This window comes from Eptesicus fuscus, chromosome 4 (genome assembly GCF_027574615.1).
Source record: "Eptesicus fuscus isolate TK198812 chromosome 4, DD_ASM_mEF_20220401, whole genome shotgun sequence".
Taxonomy (NCBI): domain Eukaryota; kingdom Metazoa; phylum Chordata; class Mammalia; order Chiroptera; family Vespertilionidae; genus Eptesicus; species Eptesicus fuscus.
In genome coordinates this window covers 95,036,527-95,057,695 of record NC_072476.1, presented here as the reverse complement: position 1 = coordinate 95,057,695, position 21,169 = coordinate 95,036,527, and the positions used below count along the sequence as shown (strand labels likewise).

The 21,169-nt window shown below is 34.7% G+C and overlaps 1 protein-coding gene across 1 annotated transcript in view; it reads right to left on the bottom strand.

The window, feature by feature from the left end:
• The window catches only part of CDH18 (cadherin 18), a 213,568-nt gene that overhangs the window by 137,014 nt on the left and 55,385 nt on the right, over positions 1-21,169 (bottom strand). The window contains exon 3 of the mRNA XM_008161781.3: positions 16,093-16,212. Within this exon, the coding sequence (XP_008160003.1) occupies positions 16,093-16,212 (120 nt within the window). The remainder of the gene's footprint in view (positions 1-16,092; positions 16,213-21,169) is intronic.

Here is a 21,169-nt window from a genome sequence, read left to right as displayed (position 1 = left end):
ACTGACAGGGAATTAGGGCCGATATTGGTATTCCCATGTTATGGGGGAGAAAACAAGCTCAGGGTCATGTGTTGGTGGAACGGGACCAAATGGGGAGTATATGGTAGAGCAGAAATACATCTTTATCATCTGAATTGGGTTTCAGTACTCTCCCCTTTATAAACTTCTGCTTCTAGGAGCTCACCACCATGTATATGTTTTCTAGGTGAGGTCTGGACTTCAAAGAAAATGCTAGTGTTATATTTTGTTCCTGTAACTGTCCTTTAAATTGGAGCCCAGTAAGCAAATTTGAGCCTTATTGGAATTTGAGGCAGTTTTGTTAACCACCATAGTATTATATATCTTCATGAAAAATACCTTTAATTACTGAAAGCAAATCAATTGCTTCATTTCATAGATTTCAAAAATTAGATAACTATCAACCATTCATAAATGTTTCAGTTAATCATAAAAAATTACTCAATCTTGATGTAAGCCCATTCCTTGTACCATATAAACCAGTCTCATTACTTTGTTCTGATCTTAACATGGTTTAATAGGCTGTGGTAGTCATAATTTTATGGAATTTAATCAATTTTTAATACATAGCATTAGCTTACTGGAAGTGTATATTTTTATCATCTCTCTAAAGCTTTCATGTAAATAAATTTAAAAACTTGTTTTTAAACTTGTATCCTCATTTGGAGGTTAAAAAATACATTTATGAGTAACCTAGAATCAATTGTGTCAGCATATAAGGATGTATCATAACCAGCATAAGCTTTAGTGGCACAAAAGGCTAAATTTGTTTAAATACTGTCTCCACGGATAACATTTTTAAAGTTGAGTCCTGTTTTAAATGACATCGCAGTGCCGGTATTTCTCAGTGGTTAAGCATTGACACATGAACCAGGAGATCACAGCTCCATTCCTGGTCAGGGCACATGCCTGGGTCATGGGCTTGATCCCCAGTAGAAGGCATGTGGGAGGCAGCCAGTCAATGATCTCTCTCATCATTGATGTTTCTATCTCTCTCTCCTCTCCCTTTCTCTCTCTGAAATCAATAAAAACATATTTTTAAATAAATAAATAAATGACATAATCTATAGAAATATCACAGGATCCACCCGGTTTCAATAATACTAAATACATTTACTATTTACAAAAGTTGTTTCAAATAACATCAAAGATCATCTGAGTTTACTGAGAAAATATGATGCACCTTGTTCATTTGAATAACTGTGAGGCCTGGGTTGGAAATTTTGTTTTTGTGTCCTGGTAATTTTTTTTTAAATCCAAGAAGGAAGACTGTCAGAAATTTACACCCTAATTTCCTCCCATTAACTGAACATAATTTAGCATTTCACATAGTCTTGCACACACAGGGCAAGCAATAAATACTGACAATGAATGAATCAGTTGACGTGAATTTTACAATGAGCAATTTTGTTTTATATGAGTTATAGAAATAACTGGAAGCTCCAGGTGAAACACATAATGTAATGCCTATTAAAAAATAAATCAACTTTGCAGGGAAGTAGAAAATATCATGTTTTATGTGCTAAAAATATGACCCCTCCTCCCAGATATATCCCAATACTTAACAGTTGCTGCAGGTGATTTTCTGACTTTTAAAGTATAAAGTGAATTCAACCTCATGGTTTATTTGGATGAGAACAATTAGCGATAGGTCAATATCAGTTACATATTTCACATAATTCATGTTACTAGAACTAGATAAGACTGATGCATTATTTAAATTATTTGTAAATCCAAAATTATATATTAAATGTATATTCATTTTTACTGCATGCATATCGGCTATCATAAAGGGTTTATGTTTTAATTCTTAATGTATGACTTAAATAATTCCATTTTATTAAGCAGGGCACTAGCAAACCATAAAGCATGGATCATTCTATTCAAGGTTTATTCATAAATCTGACAATACTACAGAAAATCATCTGAAGAAAATTTGACACAGTGGTTTGATTGAATACTCTTCACAAAAGGCCCCAACTTTTTAACAAAGGAAGAAAATATACAGAGAAAAGTTATATAGTTCTAAAATAAGAGAATAAAATTATTTTCTGGTCAAAAATTGAAAAATTTCACTCTTTTGACCCCCACAATGGGCCTGGTAATTAAAAGGCTTTATGAAGATTAGTGTATGATGATGGAAGAAGATTTGACTTTGGGTCACACAATGCAATATAGAGATGATGTTTTCTAGAATTGTACACTTGAAACCTAGATAATTTTATTAACCAATTTTACCACAATAAAGTTAATAAAAATACATTTTAATAAAAAGATTAGAAAACCATACAAAGGTCATGTGGACAGCCAGCCTTGAGTGTATTTAATGTGTTCCCAGGGAGAGAAAGTAGAGTCAATCCGTCTAAACCTTTACAGTATTTCTTCAGTGAGCCGCCTCTCGCTTCCTCAGATGAACGTGGGCCTTGCCTAGGGAAGCACCTTTTAGGCTTTCCTGCTCCAGGTCCCTTAGTCAAGGGTGCCTTACCAAAACTTACACGGAATCTTCCTTCTGTGAACATTTTTAAATAATATAAATGCCGTACCTTCTCAATCTCACAGAAGTTCTATCTATGCCCATTCATATATGCCTATGCCTATTTTTTTCTAACTCAGGGACTATTTCATCAGTTCTGTGAAGAGCAGTACTCATTTGGGAAGCAGACACTCTAGCCTATATTGCAGAATAGGTCACATTCTTGATACTGAGATTATCTTGGTGAATAATTGATGCGGACTTATAAGTTGAAAATATGGATGTCCTTTGAAAAAATGTTTTTCCATTTATTTTTTCTAAGAACATTATTTTCACTTGGTAATTTTGCCACATTGAATTTTTTATAGCCCCATGTGTTCTGATGCCATAGAAATACAGAAAAATAAAATCAATGATAGCAGTTACTGGAATCAAAGAGTCAGGAAGCCCAGGGTGTTAAAATTATTGACTGTATTTACATATAACCATCAAGTGCTTTAAACGAAAGACTTTTCCTATGGATTTGCCACCCCTATCCATCAGCTACATCTTGTAGTCCATCAAGCAGTCACCTGGAGAGAGCTGCTCACCAGTGCTCACAGGGGTGAGGGTATGTGAGCAACAATGAAGCATTTGAAAGGCATAAAGCTACTGCTTTACTTGTTTTCAAGTGATGATAGAGGGAGCTGAGCATTTTGAGTGTATAGGAGCTATCAGTAAAACCATAAATGCTCAGCTAGCAGGGGAAATTCCACACATAAGGCATCATAAATATTTATTTACATAATGAATGCATAGATATATGTACTAAGAATGTGGAACAAATGTCAATTATGGGTCATAACTGTATAGGAAGCTAATATATATATGCATGTAATGAAATACAAATATAATTTATACTTTAAATATAAATAAGCTTTTCAAAGTGGTTTCTATGACATATTTGCATGTACTTTAATTTTCTGAGGTTTTCATACACAAATTCTGCACAAGGAAAGGACTGGGACCATAAAGCCCTTGTCTTTTAATACTGAAATTACTCCTGCTGCAGATGAATGCTTCACAAACTGAGAATGACAGTCTCCAGTGGGTCTTTTGCAAGCACAGATGTGCCAGTGGCAAAGCCTGCCTGTCAGTACGTTCTGGTGCACTCCCAGGCTTGTGCATGGCTGCATATACCTGAATTTTCCCCATAGGGAGGGCTTTTATTTTTTTCTCACAAAAATAGCCCATAGGCCTGTTGCTATCGTAACAGTTTCTTTACAATTCTCATTCTGTGAAACTTTTTAGTCATCCTCTGATTCACAGGAAAAAATCAGAAAGTTGGTGTGTTTTTTGTTTTTTTTATTAAAGTAAAGCATAAGAAATTTGAGTGACTAAAGGGGAGAAAGCATGAGAAGAAAAAAAAAAAGAAAAAGAAGATAAGCCCGGCCAGTGTTGCTCAGTGGTTGAGCATCGACCTATGAAACAGGAGGTCACAGTTCCATTCCCAGTCAGGTCAGGGCACATGTCCAGGTGGTGGACTCGATCCCCAGTAGGGGGTGAGCAGGAGGAAGCCAATCAATGATTCCCTCTCCTCAGTAACGTTTCTCTCTCTCTCTTTCTCTCCCTCTCTTAAATCAACAAAAACATATTTTTAAAAAACACATTTAATTTTAAAAAGTAGAAGATAAGAAAAATAAGCAAGAGTCAAGAAATGCAAAGAAAACAAGTGATTGTGGTGAGTAGATTATTATAAACAAAAATGATAACTGGTTGTAGAACTAGAGGAAAGGATGAGAAATACAGCGAAATACTAAAATGTTTAAGCTGTGCATATTTGGGGAAATATTTACTTAGCAAAATGGGAAATGCATGAGGGCTAAAAGGCTGCCAGGCATTTCTGTGAAGGAAGGACCCAGTAGCTCCAGGTCGCCTGGGGAAGGTGAAGCTCCTTCCCTTGCATGCGTCAGGTGAACAAAAGGGACACAAAAGGAGGCCCATGTTTCCCTGCATGATAACAGTAGAGGTTCTATGGAGCATTCTGGAAGATGTTAGAAAGATAGAAACAAGGGCCCTAGCCATTTTGGCTCAGTGGATAGAGCGTTGGCCTGTGGACTGAAAGGTCCCAGGTTCAATTCCGGTCAAGGGCATGTACCTGGGTTGTGGGCACATCCCCAGTGGGAGGTGTGCAGGAGGCGGCTGATCGATGTTTCATCAATGTTTCTAACTCTCTATTTCTCTCCCTTCCTCTCTGTAAAAAATCAATAAAATATATTTTTTAAAAAGAAACCTTTATTAAAAAAAAAAAAGATAGAAACAAGAAAACGTGCCCCAGAGAGTGAGGGAGAGAGGACCCCTTTTAAATAAAATGACACTTTAACTCTCCTATAACACAGACTGAGGAAAATTTTTGAAATATTTAATTTTCAGTTTCAAGTTGATTCCTTTTGCGTGAATCATAAGTCTCCTCTACAATTCCTCAACTTTCAGAACATTCTGGTTCCCCCAGATCCCTGTGTTAGCAGCATTTAGGGGCATGAAGAGACACTGTTCTTCAGCAGAATCAGAGAGGACAGGAGCCTTGAGACCTAAAATTGGGAGGTAGGATCTGGCAAGTAGAGGAGAAGCTGCTTCCCCACTTCTTTCCACATTAGGAACCTGCAAAATACTTAGGGGGGGAGGGGTGTGGGGCATTTTCTTTCCACACTTGATAGGATGGGAACATGAGCCATTTACCAGGTGTGCTGGTTAATAATGCAGATTTTGTAATCAAAGAAAACATGATAATTTCAAGAGAAACATCAAAAGTGCCTTATTCAAAGTAATGTCCATCACTAGCTACACATTTCCCCCATCCTTCAGGTAATTTGTGGATACCGCCCCAATAGAACTTTTCTTGTTTGAGGCAAACCATTCAGAGACCCAATTTTCCACTTCTTAGTATGTTTTGAAGTGCTGCTCAGAAAGTGCATGTGCCATTGATCAGAACAAGTGGTAATCTGAAGGAGCAAGGTCTGGTTAATACAGCGGGTGGGTTAATACTTCCCAGGCAAGATCTCTTAACGTGTCTTTAACTGGTTTTGAAGTGTCTGTTGATGCATCATCATGAAGCAAAATTACTTTGCTGTGTCTTCTGGAACATTCTGGTCATTTCACAATCAAAGCGTGGTTCAAAATGATTATTTGTTGTCAGTAGCGATCAGTATTAACAGTTTCACTTGGTTTTAGAAGCTCATAATACACCACATCTTCCTGATCCCACCAAACACAGAGCATTGTCTTTTTGCCTTGCAGTCCATGTTGATGGTTGACCTGGATCAACCCATGTTTTTGTGCATTTGGGATTCTCAAAATAAATCCACTTTTCATCGCCAGTCACAATTTGATGAAAAAAAGACTTTATTTCGTGCTGTTGAAGCAACATTTACTGATGACTTTTCAGTTTTCCGTTTGTCTTTCGTTCAGTTGATGTGGCACCCATTTTCCTTCCTTTAAAATCTTTCCCTTTGCTTGTAAATGATTTGAAATTGTTTGCTGAGCAATGTTTAATCTTTCTGCAAGTTGTTTTTGAGTTTGACATGCATCTTCATCCAATAATACTTGTAATTGTTGGTCTTCAAACTTTTTCGGTTGACCTGAACTTTCTTTGTTTTTCACATCGAAATAATCACTTTTAAAGCGTTCAAACCAGCGTTCATGAGTATCTTGAGATGGAGCATGTTCACCATAAGCTTCCCGAAGTATACGATAACTTTCAGCAGTACTTTTTCTTCAAAATAAAGTAATGAATTAAGACTTCCCACAAATGCTCTATTTTTGGCACAAAATTCGACATTTTAAAGTGTAAAAATACCTATGATGTTAACACCTTCAACAAATTTGACATATGAAGTTTTGAAGCTTGCTGTCAATACAACAAAATAGCATACATATCAAATCGCATATATATCAACATATGTGTAACTCCATCTACTGAAAAAAAAATCTGCATTATTAACTGGTACACCTAGTATTTAGATTTTAAAGGGAAGACTTATCTCAAAATGTTGGGAGAGGTAGGCACTTTAGAGCAAGGAAAAAGAAAAAATATGTGAGAGATAAAATGATTAAACAAATATTTTTAAAACCTCAACTTCATTATTCTTTTCTGGTTTAGATACTCAACATGTCTAAATTTAATATGAGAAAGATTTTTTTTTGAAAAATAAAACAATTATGGTAATAACAAAAAAGAGATTTAATATTAGGATCAGGTATTATTTGAAAACAACTCTCCACAAATCATATTTTATTCCTATAAATGACTAGCGTTGTCTTCTACATGTCATACTAATCATTTTGAAAGACACAGAGATGAATAATGGAAATTCTCAAAAATTTTGTGTTCTAGACATGTCTTGTTTTTCAGGAATAGTTTTCTTTGTGACCTTGAAACTCAAAATGATTTTTTTAAAATTATGATATCTCAAATACTTAGTATTCTAACAGCAGTTATATACTAATTTGATGGCAATCATTTGAGAAAGATCCTAAATTAGATTACATGATTGACAGAAATAGAAAGATTTTTTAAAATATTTATAAAAGACAAAACTTGAGGCTTATATGCAGTATAGTAAAAAAAATAGTACTAATTACAATAAAAATTACTAGTAAAATCTGCAATGATAATAAGTCATTTATTTCTATTGAACTTTTACAAAATTAATGTTATACATTTTGATAATATATCGCTTTAGTAAAGATAATTATGAACATGATTCTATGTGTAAGGCACTGTACAGGATCTGGTTCAGACAGAGCACAACAGAAATATGGTCATGTTATGCCCTAAAGGAGTTCTCAGGTGAAAGAAAGAAGTACTTGCTATGTTTTGTGAGGTATACAAAAAATGAGCTCAAAGATCAGAGGGATTAGTTCCGACTAAAGAGTATGGGAAACCATCCATATGTGCAGAAGTTGGCCTGGGACGGACATGCCAGAATAGAGTAGCAGCTTAAGTAGAAAAATAATGCACAAGTCATACTTGGCTGAAATACAGAGGTTGGTGGAAGATGAGATAGATATATAGATAACACTAATGAATATTATCCTAAGGCAGTCGAGATTCAGTTTAGATATCTAAGCTATTTGATCAGGGAAAATCAAAGGGTGTCAGTGGGATTGCAATACATTCTGTCCTTGGGCCAGAGAAACAATAGCCTCTCAGAAATTATTTAAAGGACAGGGGGAAATTTTGAATTGCTTAGTGGTTACACTCCATAGATGATCCTTAATCAGGTTTAAATTTGCAATATTTCATGTCATACAGTTCTTCAATACATGGCAATCATCATTCAGCTAATTTATTTACCAGACTATTTGCTAAAGTTTAGAGATACCAATATATTAATTCCTGGCAATTTTCTCAACAGCAACTGTTTAGGTGTAGGATACATGGAATGAAGTTACAAAAGAAAAAGCTAAATTTATATTTCCCCAGGAAGAAATAGTATAAAACTCATTACAATTAACCAACATTGATTTCTACCATTTCCTGTAACTCCTATTTTATAGACAATGAGATTGTTTCCTTCCAAATAATAGCTGCTCAATTTTGTTGCAAGAAGTTAGTATTTATTAAAAAGCGTATTCAATTTGGTTCACTTATTTGTTTGCTTGTTTAACAGTTTTATTTACGTTTAATTTATATACCATAAAATTCACTAAGTGTCCAATTCAAGTTGATTCAATTGCATGGATCCCTTTGAGGCTGCAACAAATAGTTTAACTGACTTATATAGAACACTAATCTATAATTTTGTCCCATTAGAACTATACCCATAGCAGTTAAGTTCAATAGATATTGTTAATTCTATTCATGTCAATATGATGCGATGATTTCCTTCCTACCAATTCAGAGAGTTATCTGATATCTATAGTGCCTATAAAGGACTTGGCTGCTACTTGACAAGTAGCAGCAAAGTAATTTTTTTTGTTTTGTTTAGAAATGCATTCTCAATGGAGTATCAGAATAAAATGCCTTTGGTTCCATTCTCTGATCCTCCAATATCAACAATTAACATAACTGTTGATATCTGCTTTAAGTTATTTTGAACAATCTCCTTTTCTGGTTTAGTGCTGGCACTAGACATATACAGTGGCTACTCATCCACAGACAGCAGTGTGCTCTCTCTAGAAGGTGGCTTTGGAGTTGAGAGCAATAAAAGTGGTCTCAGGGAGTCTGTGCCACACCTGCCTGGGCAGTGCATTGTACTATGAAGTTGATTTATTGGTCTGGAAAGCACATTTCACAAAGATCCAGGTATCAGCATTTTATGTGTCTGCGTGTAAAAATAACCTAACCGGATCCTTTATATCTCACTGGCCAAACTATGCCATGGCAGCTACAGGGAAGCTTAAAATCTAGCTTTTTAAGTGAGTCTGTTACTATAATGAACAAAATAAGAGTTCTAATAGGATGAGCAAAATGATAAATTTATATTGAATGGACAACCACTAGTGTCTACTGTATTTTATTGACTCTTAATTTGTTAAATGTTATATAAAATAGACTTTTCTGTTAAGTTGTTAAATCCCATACACATTTCTGCAGTTCAGGAACTATTTAGATGCTTTCTAAAAGAGATAATGTATGACAATTTTTAAAGTAAATTGATAATATGACATAGTTTTGAAATAATGCATTCCACTTTTCCCTCGGGGAAGCAAATTTTTTAGCATTGAGTTTAACAATTAACTATTTTTGTTTACTATGCAGTCGAGTGAATGAAAATGTATCTATAGTTATTTGTGCATGCACTTATTATTATTATTATTATTATATCAATTGGGGATGGGCTATGAAAAAGAAAAATTGACAAAACATATTCTACTGTGGAATATTCTACCTTCTGCAGATCTTGTGGACCTTACTTTAAGTATATTAACTTCTTGTGTGCGTTTTGTACCATTGAGTCAGCTCCCACTCCTGGCAACCCTTTGAATGAGTGATGCCCACAAGGTCCTGTCCTCACCAGCCCTGCTCAGCTCCAGTAGACTCATGCCTTTGGCTTCTTTTTGGAGTCGATTCATCTCTTATGTGGCCTTCTTTGGTTCCTTCTGCCTTCTATTTTCCCAGACCCCCTGCCTTCATATGATGTGACCAAAGTAAAACAGTTTCAGTTTTCTCATTTTGGCCTCCAGGAATATTTCAGGCCTAATTTGCTCTAGGATCCACTTTTTCTGGTGGTTCAGGGTATCCATGGAGCCCTCCTCCAGCACCATATTTCAAATGAATCCATTTTTCCTATCAGTTTTATTCTTTGCTATTAATAAATATGAAGCATTGCTTTGGGTAAAAGAAAACTATTTTCAGGTAGGTTTTCATACTACTCAACGGTAAACAAGAAGGAAATCTTACCTTTTTCAACAGCATGGATGGACCTGGAGAGTATTACGCTAAGTGAAATTAGCCAGTCAGAGAAATACAAATACCATGTGATTTCACTCAGATATAGAACCTAATAAGCAAAATTAACTAACAAAATAAAAACAAGCGCAGATATAGAGGACAGACTGACAGTTGTCAGAGGGAAGGGGCTGGGTAAAAAAGGTAAAGGGCCCTGGCTGGCAAGGTTCAGTGGTTGAGCATCGACCTAAGAACCAGGAGGTCATGATTTGATTCCTGGTGAGGGTACATAGCCCGGTTGTGGGCTTGATCCCCAACGTGGCGTGTGCAGGAGGCAGCCAATTAATGATTCTCTCTCATCATTGATGTTTCTCTCTCTCTTTCTCCCTCTCCCTTCCTCTCTGAAATCAATAAAAATATATATTTTTTAAAAAGGTAAAGGGATTAAGAAACAACTAAAATAAGAAAAACCTAATAGACAGACAACGGTATGGTGATTGCCTGAGGGAAAGGGGGGTAAGGAGAGGTAGGAGAGGGTAAAGAGGAGATAAATGGTGATGGAAGAAGACAAGTGTCAGCTAAAAATAACTATGATTATTATTTAAGGTATTATTTATGCAGATACATTGACACCATATTGACTATTCTCATTTATTCTTTTTTAAAAAATATTTTTTATTTTATTTTATTGATTTCAGAGAGAAATAGAAACATCAATGATGAGGGAGAATGGATCAGCTGCCTCCTGCACGCTTCCCACTGGGGACCGAGCCCACAACCCAGGCATGTGTCCTTGACCGGAATCGAACCTGGTACCCTTCAGTCCACAGGCCAACGCTCTATCCACTGAGCCAAATCTGCTAGGGCCTCACTTATTGCTTCATATTATGGTCAAAATATCTGGTCTTCACCATTGTCAGATTGTAAAAATTGTAAATAAAGCTTAACTAGAATTTTGTAAACCAGTATATTCTTCTGTTTTCCCTGACATCAGGTTTTTATCCCAGATTTTAGATTTCCAGAATTGACCATCAGGAAGATTCATCCAATCTGTATAACAAAAGCACAGACTTAACATCTATGCACTAACTAAAATAACGAAGCCATTCATAAATTGTTGACATGAAACAGCTAGTGTAGAGAATCATCAGATGGCTATAAATGACATGACCATAAACAGACTTGCATTCTTAATTTAAAACTGCACAACTGCCCAGCAGACATAGCTCAGAGACCTATGAACCAAGAGCTTACCATTGGATTCCAGGTTAGGGCACATGCCCAGGTTTCAGACTCGATCCCCAGCAGGGGTCCGTGCAGGAAGCAGCCAATCAATGATTCTCTCTCATCATTGATATTTCTCTCTCTTTCTCCCTCCCTAAAATCAATAAAAATATATTTTTTAAAAATAATAAAAACTGCACAACTGCTCCTTGTGAATCCCCCATTCTGTTTCTAAGACCCTAGAAAGACACAGAGTACATTTCTGTTCTTGTCTTTGACCTACGTCAGAAAACGTACTTTCTTTTTGTAGCACCTCGATCATTCTAAGAGAAACTGCATAGTTTATAAAGAAGCATAGGAACTTTGAACATCTTGATTCATTTTTAATGAAGTTAGCACTATATTAACTGGACTAGGACTAAGATTTGAGTTGCACTAATAAACAACTATCAGCCCAGATTTCTCTTGACTTTGGTTCCCTAACCTGTTCATACATATGACTTCTGCACTCAGCTGCTTTCCTCAAAATGCCCTGTTTAGGGTTAGCAGTGTTCATAAACATGAAAATGGTTCCTTTTGTTGATAACTCTGATGTGTTTTCTAGCTGAATTAAAATCATATATTCAAACAAAATTAACCTCATTAATTTTACATTAACATGATTTTGCATAAATCTTGGCAGCAATGATGTATGTCTTTTATATTCCATTGTCATCTCCTATAGTTTATTCTTTCATTGTCTTCTGCATCTTAAAAACGGTAATGTAAGATAGCATTACTTTCATTGTTATACACTAAGCAAATGACATAAAACAGTTACCTTGACAAAGATTATTCAAAACAATAAATTATTCACAAGATTTGTTTCATATTGATTAATGGGATTTCAGTGTCAAACATTACAGAACTTATCAAATCAATTATGTATAGTATAGCTACTCAAGGGTCACATAATTCAAATGTATGGATTCAGTGATACTTAGATTGTTTATAAAATAGGAAACAAGGCCTCATAGGCAGCTCAGCATTAGAAAGTCATTGTGAGTACCAAAATGTCCCTTTTAATATCATAAAATAATACAACCCAAAGTCCTGATCTTAACCATAACCACTCACAGCACTATATGAGCACAAAAGTTCTGCTTTATTATAATTGGTATTCATTGAAAGTAATTGGAAACGTGTTGAAATATAATCATACCAAATAAGAGGACAGAATGAAAGTGTTACTATTAAAATGTACATTTATAAGTAAATACTATGCCAACATTTCTTATATAATATCCCTTCCATAGCAACTGTTGAGTTTTTGGTATGTTTATTTGTACTTTATTCCAGTTATTTTAAGCACAACTTCCACTAAATTACTTACTTCTGAGGGTGTATAATTACATGGTACTAGGTCTTTTTAAGTTTAAATTACCAAAGAAGTCTTAACTTTAAAGACAATAATGAGCATTCTAGGTTATAATACCTATTAGCACAGACAACTAAGACATTGCATATTTAAAGAATCTTTATAGTAGTACATATATCCATAGTTTCCCATGATGCTTCAGCCACTGTAATATTCAAATTAAAACATCAACATGCGGGCATACATTTCACACAGTGAATTATTGTGCTTAAAGAAAAGAGCAAAGAAAATGTAAGAGCCAAGATAATTTCATAGAGCAGTATGTGAGCAGAGCCTATTTTAAGTTATAAATAATATTTTTGTTTAATGAAGTACTTAATTAACCTATAAATATGTATAACCAACTGCAATATTTATTTAAATATTGTGTTACAGATACATTTGCTTCACTAATGCACAAATTACAGCAGAGTACAACACTAGTCAAATCTTGTCCTCAGAAGCCTACTGTATCCAAAGTATATACCAATCCACGCACACACCCAACATGTGCAAAATTCAGATAGACATTCAGACACACATATACACACAGAATTAGTATTTGCTTTTTAAAAAGTTCAAAAAGTGCATAGAAATTTTTCAAAATTCATATAGGATATTTATACCATGCATTATTATTTTAAGTAACTGTAATATTTTTTTTAAATAAACATTTGTCTATGTATAGGATAGCTAATGGGATAAAGCAATGATTTTTTTATCCTTTTCACCTCATGGCACACATAAACTAATTACTAAAATTCTGTGGCACACCAAAACATATATTTTTTTGCTGATCTGACAAAAACAATAGGTATAGTTTTGATTCATTCACACTAGGTGGCTATTGTTGTGTTGGCTGTTGTCATTTTTCTATTTGAGAATCTTGGGGAAAAGAGGTCAGTGTCCCTTACTAAATAGTCCGGTATTGCATTTTTAAAAAATTCTTACAGACATCACATTGGTTGAAAATCACCGGGCTAAAACCCATGTGTGTGTTTGCATATTTATGCATGTGTGTGCCTGCATGTAAGTGTGTGTGTGTGTGTATGTGTGTGTGTGTGTGTGTGCGCGCAATACTAAACAAGGTAATTGGAACACAGTCTTCTTGTTTCCTTCCTTTAGGGAGATGCATATTTAAAGTGAGAAATGTATTTCTTTCTTATATAAAACAACCATGATTTTGGGGAAAATAGAACAAAATGAGCAAGTTATATCAATGAGATGTCTTAAGATTTTTTATCACTACAATGGCAATCCTATTACAATATAGAAATAATCAAATCCATGTCAAACACCTTAAATTTACACAATGTTATAGTGTACATATATTTTAATAAAACAAATATATTTAACTAATTCCAAACCTCCATACCAGATTAAAAATGGTTAAACATACGTATACATATTTTTGTCCCAGAAGTTTGATTGCCAGATTAATAAATATTTTATTTCTAAATATTTAGTAATAACTTGGTACTAATAACTTGGTACTAAAAACTTGTATACCACATTTATTTTAGGTAACATTACATTACTTATTTTTATAATCTAATTTCTATTTTTACTTAATTTAATTACATATTTAATTTATTCTATAATTAAAATACATATAATATATGGGTATATATGTGTGCATATTCTTCATTTTCATATACATATCCACATATATTCTTCATTATTTTATTCATAAGTTATGAGAATTACGGGGCTAAGCAGTATGCCTAATGTCTATTCTTAACTCCTGTGTTGGAGCATGACAAGGATGAAAAAGAACAAGTAATTTGGATGAATCTCTTTGTAAATATGATGGTGATAATACTCTTAGAAATCTAATAGTATTAATCATTGAAAGTGTTCTTGTCTATAACATCTTTTCAGTTAGATGTACCTTGTTGTCAAAGATAATGGTAAACAAACCTGGAGTCTATAGACTTGTGGAGCAAGGTTCCTGGAAAATTTGTGTTTTTATTATGTATACTAGAGGCCTGGTGCACAAATTTGTGCACAGGTGGGGTCCCTCAGCCTGGCCGGTGATGGGGGCCGACTGGGGCCGGCCGGCCACAGGGAGGGACCACGGGAGATTGGCCAGCAGCGGGAGGTTGGCTGTGGGAGTGCACTGACCACAAGGGGGAAACTCCTGTGTTGTGCATCTGCCCCCTGGTGGTCAGTGCGCATCATAGCTACCGGCTGGTCATCTGGTCGTAACGGTTGCTTAGGCTTTTATATATATATATATATATATATATATATATATATATATATGAATATAAGGGGGTAGTTATGACCAAAGGTGGCTGTCTGCTCTAGTTCTGTGGTAGTGCCTTTTGCTTGAAGACCCCACTTGTTAATCTTACTCAGAAGGCATCAAATGTGACTTAGGGAGCTGCTGGAACATCCTGGATCTCTCTCCTTGCTTCATCTATGTCTTGTGATTGGTATATCCTTGAAATTATTAGTAAACTTGAGACTTACAAGTGCTGTACAGCTGTCTACATTAAAAATGAGTTTTATATTTAGCCAAGTTTTTATTAACAAATTGTCAATGAGGCCAGAGCTTTTAGTGGTTTTTAGATTGTGTTGTTGCAACATAACCCTATAATGCATTATTGAATATCCTTCACTTCCATTTTGGCATCACATCAAGTGATATGATAGCATATGATTGTTTTGGCCAGAAAAATAGAGAGGAAAGAGGGCAGATTCATGTTTTCCTGAAAAAATGTTGATATGTCTTTGGATTTATTCTCAGTTAATTTCTCATTATTACTACAATATTTAAGGGCTGAAAATTCTTTCTCTTTAGGAAAAAATGTCAGTTCAATACAATTCTCCAATGTAATATACAACAACTTGTTTGACAATCAAATACAAATAAAATATAAAATAATCAAAATAAGTCATTTACCTTCTTTTGCAAAGAATTAAACTAATATGTAAATAAAACAAACATTAAACTTGAAAATCTCATTTCCCATAATGCCTCATGTTTGTTTTAAGGAGAAAGTATTTCACTAACTGTTATAGGAATAAGCTAACATAAGGAGCTTTTTACTGGTATAGGTATGAATATTGGATAATCAAAATCCTGAGGAAAGCAGTTAATTTACCTTCAATTATTCAATCACATTGTTTTAGAAAAGTGAGGGCATTTTCAAATGTGCTACAATAACAATGTCAGATATAGAAGAATACACAAAAATACAGGTGACCCTTAATCAAAGCAAGGGTTAGAGGTGCTGATCCCCCCAAACACACTATAAAAATATGTGATAACTCTTGACTCCCCCAAAACTTAACTACTAATAGCCTACTGTTGACCAGAAGTCTTACTGATAATATAAACAGTTGATTGGCACATATTTTTATGTTATATGTACTATATACTGTATTCTTATATGAAGTATGCTAGAAGCAAGAAAGTGTCATTAAAACAGTAAGAAATTAAATACATTTATAGTACTATATAGAATCAATGGAAAAAAAAACACACACATCTAAGTGAATCTGCATAATTCCAACTCAAGTTGTTCAAGGGTCAACTATTAAAACATTGTTTTCTTTCATTGTACATGCACCTGCACACAAATCATACGTAAATGCACTAACCTGTTTTAGGATCTACGGAGAAGTAGGGCTGTCCCTGGAGAATACTGTAAACCACCCGGGCACTGTTTCCATAGGTAGGGTCATCTGCATCAGTAGCTGTCACCTGCAGAACAGAGGTACCTGTGCATTCAGGAAAACAAATTTTAGTATGTTATGGCATTCAGCATGTAAGTGATTTTTACATAGAAAGAGTTATATTGAGATATCTATGGAGAACCATAATGGATTTGTCCCACTAAATTTAATTCTTAGATTTATTGGCCAAACATATTCCTTAATTTCTTTGCCTGAGTCCAAAATAGAATATGATACGACTCTCTGTGCTGATAACACTCACATAATTAGGTTTGGGTTGGATCGATGTTTAAAAGTCAAATCGTTGTTAATTGTGGGGCAAAGACAAAGCTGTGATGAGAGTGTATATTGTCTGCTACATGAAAACCAGGTGTGGAATGGTTTTGGAAGGTGACTGAATTGACATTAAATTATTAATACCATCAAAACAGCCCATTCAAATCATTTCTGTCATTCATGCTCTTTTTATTTCATACATGGACAGTTAATGAGACTCCTAACTGGTTCCCATGGTTCAGTTAGCATTCTTTTAGTCTCTTCTACACAGTACCAATATAATGATCTTTACACAATGGGTATCAGGATATTCCTACCACACTAACTTTTTGGTGGTTAAAATGCATTTTAAAATAATTTATAAGCTTTAAAATATTATATCGTGGTACTAATTTTTTGGATCTGTTATGCTAGTTTCTTTATGTTTACACCTTTTAAACATTATTTGAATTGTTAGATAAATCAATCTAATATCCAGTTATTCCCAAATAAAACTGATCTAAGTGTAACATGACAACCATCTATTAAGGGCAATACAACTTCACCGTAGAATTAGTGGTTAAGAGCTCTCATTTATTTATAACATGTATTTGATGAGTCATCTACAAGTGCATACTTGATATTATTTGCCACACTAGAAAATTCTACCTACTAACACAGGTTTTATATCAAACAAAAATATTTCCACAATCAAGTAAGCCTCTATAAAATTTTGCATTCATTTTGGTACTTGACTATGGAAGTACTAGCAATTATCAGTCTTTAATTTTAGTAATTACTTCAAATACGTAGGTATGACAGACCTATTATGAGTCTAAATTCCAACAGAACTTTAAACAAAGCTTCTCCTTTGCCTATGAGGGATCCTAGAGAACTTAAAAGAATTAGCATGAGAAGTGCAACTGAAAATTCTTATTAGCAGACCAAAAATGTGTGACTTTTAGTAATACACTATGATTCTGGGCTAAATAGTGTTGTTACATTGATATTCTAAGCAGAAATATAATTAGTAATTAGGCATACCCAGAAAAGGAGGACTGACTATGTTATTTCTAAAAGAAATCTCTAATTATGGGTAATAAATACAATTGCAACACCAAATGCTAGTGAGAATACTGAGAAACTAGGTCACTCATATACTGCTGGAAATGTAAGTTTAGCAGATTCTTGTAAAACTGAACATACATTTACCATACAACCCAGCAAGTTGTACTCTTGGGCATTCATATTAAAGTAATAAAAATATATGTTCACATAAAAACCTGTTTACAAATATTCATAGTTACATCATTCATAGTAGCTCCCAGATTAACACAACCCAGATAGCCTTCAATGGGGAAATGATTAAGCAAACTGTGGTACATTCATACTATCAAAAACTACTTAGCAATAAAAACAAATAGACTATTAATATTTGTGACAACTGAAATGAATCTTCAGAGAATTACATCCAGTGAAAAAAGCCAGAGATGGGACCTTGGAAACTCAGAGGTTTAATTCCACAGAAATAAAACTTTCTAGGATACCTCATCCTCCCGTGGGGGCCTCCGGAAATTCTTATTCCAGCAGCACCCCAAGAAGCCCACTTCTATGGACAGCCATGGGCACACAGAGGACATCCACTAATGATAATATCACTTTATAGTTTTGCAATATGTTACCATTGGGAAAAACTGAGTAAAGGATATAGGCATAAGGAATCTCTCCATATCATTTCTCATGACTGCATGTGAATCTATGATCTCAATATTAAAAGTAAAAAAAAACAAGTATTTTTTGCCTCAGTGCTAGTCCATTCTTAGAAGCCTTGTGTATACCATGAATTTTCAGATTCTAGCACTACATGTTCTGGCTTTATTATACTTATCAGAGCTAATCATGTAAACTTTCTCTTTCACTACTAAGTATAATTATTACTATTATAGAATATTAAAGACACTTGCTCCAATATTCATCTCTCCAACTTGTTTAGAGAATACCAGTAGGTAGATATTTACAGAAAAAATGTTGATTTAGGAGACATTTTCATTGGTACCTCACTGAAACTAATTAAAATCTGTAGTAATTTCCCTGGTCAGTCTATAATAGTGGATAAAATGTTATAAAATATTACCAGTAAAATATTTGACCTGATAGGAAAAAATGCTAATAATACCTGGCATATAGGGATGACTAGGATTCAAGAAAGAGAAAACAGGATAAAATGTTGTGAAATAACGGCCATTAAGAAGCCACACTTATACAATCCCAAGCTTTTGAAACTTGCTCTGGTTTTGCAATAGTGATTTAAGTCTAAATCATTTTTAACATCTTAAAATAGTCCCCAAGCAACCATTCATGGAGAAAGCTGAGAAAAAGAAACAGTACAAGATCACACCTCATTGATGGTGATGACCTGGATCACCGCATGAAGGACAAAGAGGCTCTGCTTGGCTTGAGGTGTTTATAAAACCCAGCCTTGTTAAGTGAAAGCTGAGAAGCATGAATGGAGTGACAAATGGACGAGAAAGATCTAGGTAGGAAAGGAGATAGAAAAGAAAGAAAGGTGGACTGGAGGTATTGACTAAGTGATGGTTAAAGTAGAAGAGGTAAGTAAACAGCAGGAAAGCGATTTAGGGGAAGAAAAGAAAATATGATCGCCCTCTACCCGGGTCACAAACTACAGTCCTTAACACATCTCTGTGCTGCAGGCCTCACAGGTACTGGCAGTTCTATTTGTGTGTGAAACAAGGAACAGCAAATTGCCTCTCTCACTGTACTTTGGTGGCATCTGAAAGCATCAGGCTGCCACTTTGAGTAACAGATAGCTGGTTGAAGGGAGCAGAGGTATATGCATAGCACAGAGCAAGAAAAAGTCAACTTGCCCCAGGAGATAGCAGCAGGAGAGATAAACAACAGGGATGGAAAACAAATCTCTTGCTCAAGTGTTCAAGGATTTCTTACCAAAGAGATTTAATAAGGGAGTTTCAGGCCAAAAGAAAATTATCTACACTCTACTTAAATTTAAAGTTCAGATGGGAAAATTATAAGAACCAGTGGTGCTTTGGGAAGTATTTAAATTAGAAAAAAAAAAAGCTTTCTTTTTCATTTAAAACATATAAGTAATCAAAATATAAGAACACTTAAAGTATGTGTTATGAGTTGGATTATTTCCCCTGAAATTTTATATGTTCAAGTTTTAAATTCCAGTACAATGACCTGGAATTAAGGTCACTGTAGATGTAATTGGTTTAGGTGAGATCATTCTGGAGTAGAGTGGGCCCCTAATCCAGCAGGACTGATGTCCTTATAAAAATGGGAAATTTGAAGACACACACACACACACACACACACACACACACACACGGTGAAGTACATGTGAAGATGGAGGCAGAGATTGGGGTGATACTTCCACAAGCCAAGGGGAGTCAAGCATTCTAGCAAACCACTAGAAGCTAGAGGAGAAGCTGGGATCACATCCTTCCCCAGTGATTTAGGAGGGAGCATGGCCTGCGGTCACCTGGACCTCAGACTTGTAGCTTCAGGAACAGTGAGACAATAAACTTCTGTTGTTTTAGTCACCCAGTTGGTAGTACTTTGGTACAGCAGCCCTAGCAAACTAACACAGTGTGCTACAATTGCAGTGGGAAAAGTGATATTTATTCTCAGAATTTACAGTTGTTCCTTTAACAGATTTTGAACAAGAGTCTGGGGTTACAAGTCAAGAACAAATGAGGCATAATTTCCTGTACTATTTGATACCAGATACATCATAAATGAGATAAAATTAGAATGTAATCTCATAAGAGAAAAATTAAAGCAAAAAATAATGGTATTTTATTTTTTTATTATTTTTATTTATTTCAGAGAGAAAGGGAGAGGGAGAGATAGATAGAAACATCAATGAGAGAGAGAATCATTGATTGGCTGCTTCCTGCACAACCCACACTGGGGATTGAGCCCACAACCCAGGCATGTGCCCTTGGCAGGAATCAAACCTGGGACCCTTCAATCTGTAGGCTGACTCTCTATCCACTGAGCCAAACCACTTAGGGCAATGGTATTTGACTTTTTAAAAACATTAGACACTATTTGTGATATAGCCTGTTGGCATTTTAAAATAAATTAATGATTTATGTTGGTAATTTTAATGAATTTTTATTTCTGGTTAAAAGTTTAATTTAAAAAATCATCAAGATTTATACATTATGTCTTTGTAAAGTGCCCTATAATGGACCATTTAATTCATTTATTCATCCTATGTGCCCTAATTGCATAGATAGTAGAAAAGAAATAATTATTATCCTCTCCTGTGCTAGATTTGCAAAGGGAAATATATAAAGTTATGCCTATAAGATCATTATTCCACCAGAATATTAAAACAATAATTCAATTTTCTATGAAAATTATTATATGGATTTGGTCAAGAGATACTAAACCAAAAGCCCCTTCCCTACATATTTAGTTTACATAAAAAAATTTTTAAGTGCTATATGTTTTCTTAACTTTCACAACCGTTTCCATTAAAAACAATAAACAGAAGCATTGCATTTAAAAGTTTCATTAGTTACTTAGTGTATAATCTTTCCATGGTAAATATTTCCTATGGTGCACTCTTAACTGTTCCCATGCTACGGATCAGCGTCCCTCAGCTGATGTCTTATACAAATCTGAAAATGATTTAAGTACATAAAAAAGCTTTCAAGACATCTTTTCTACAATAAAACTGAAATCCTGTTTCCTTTGC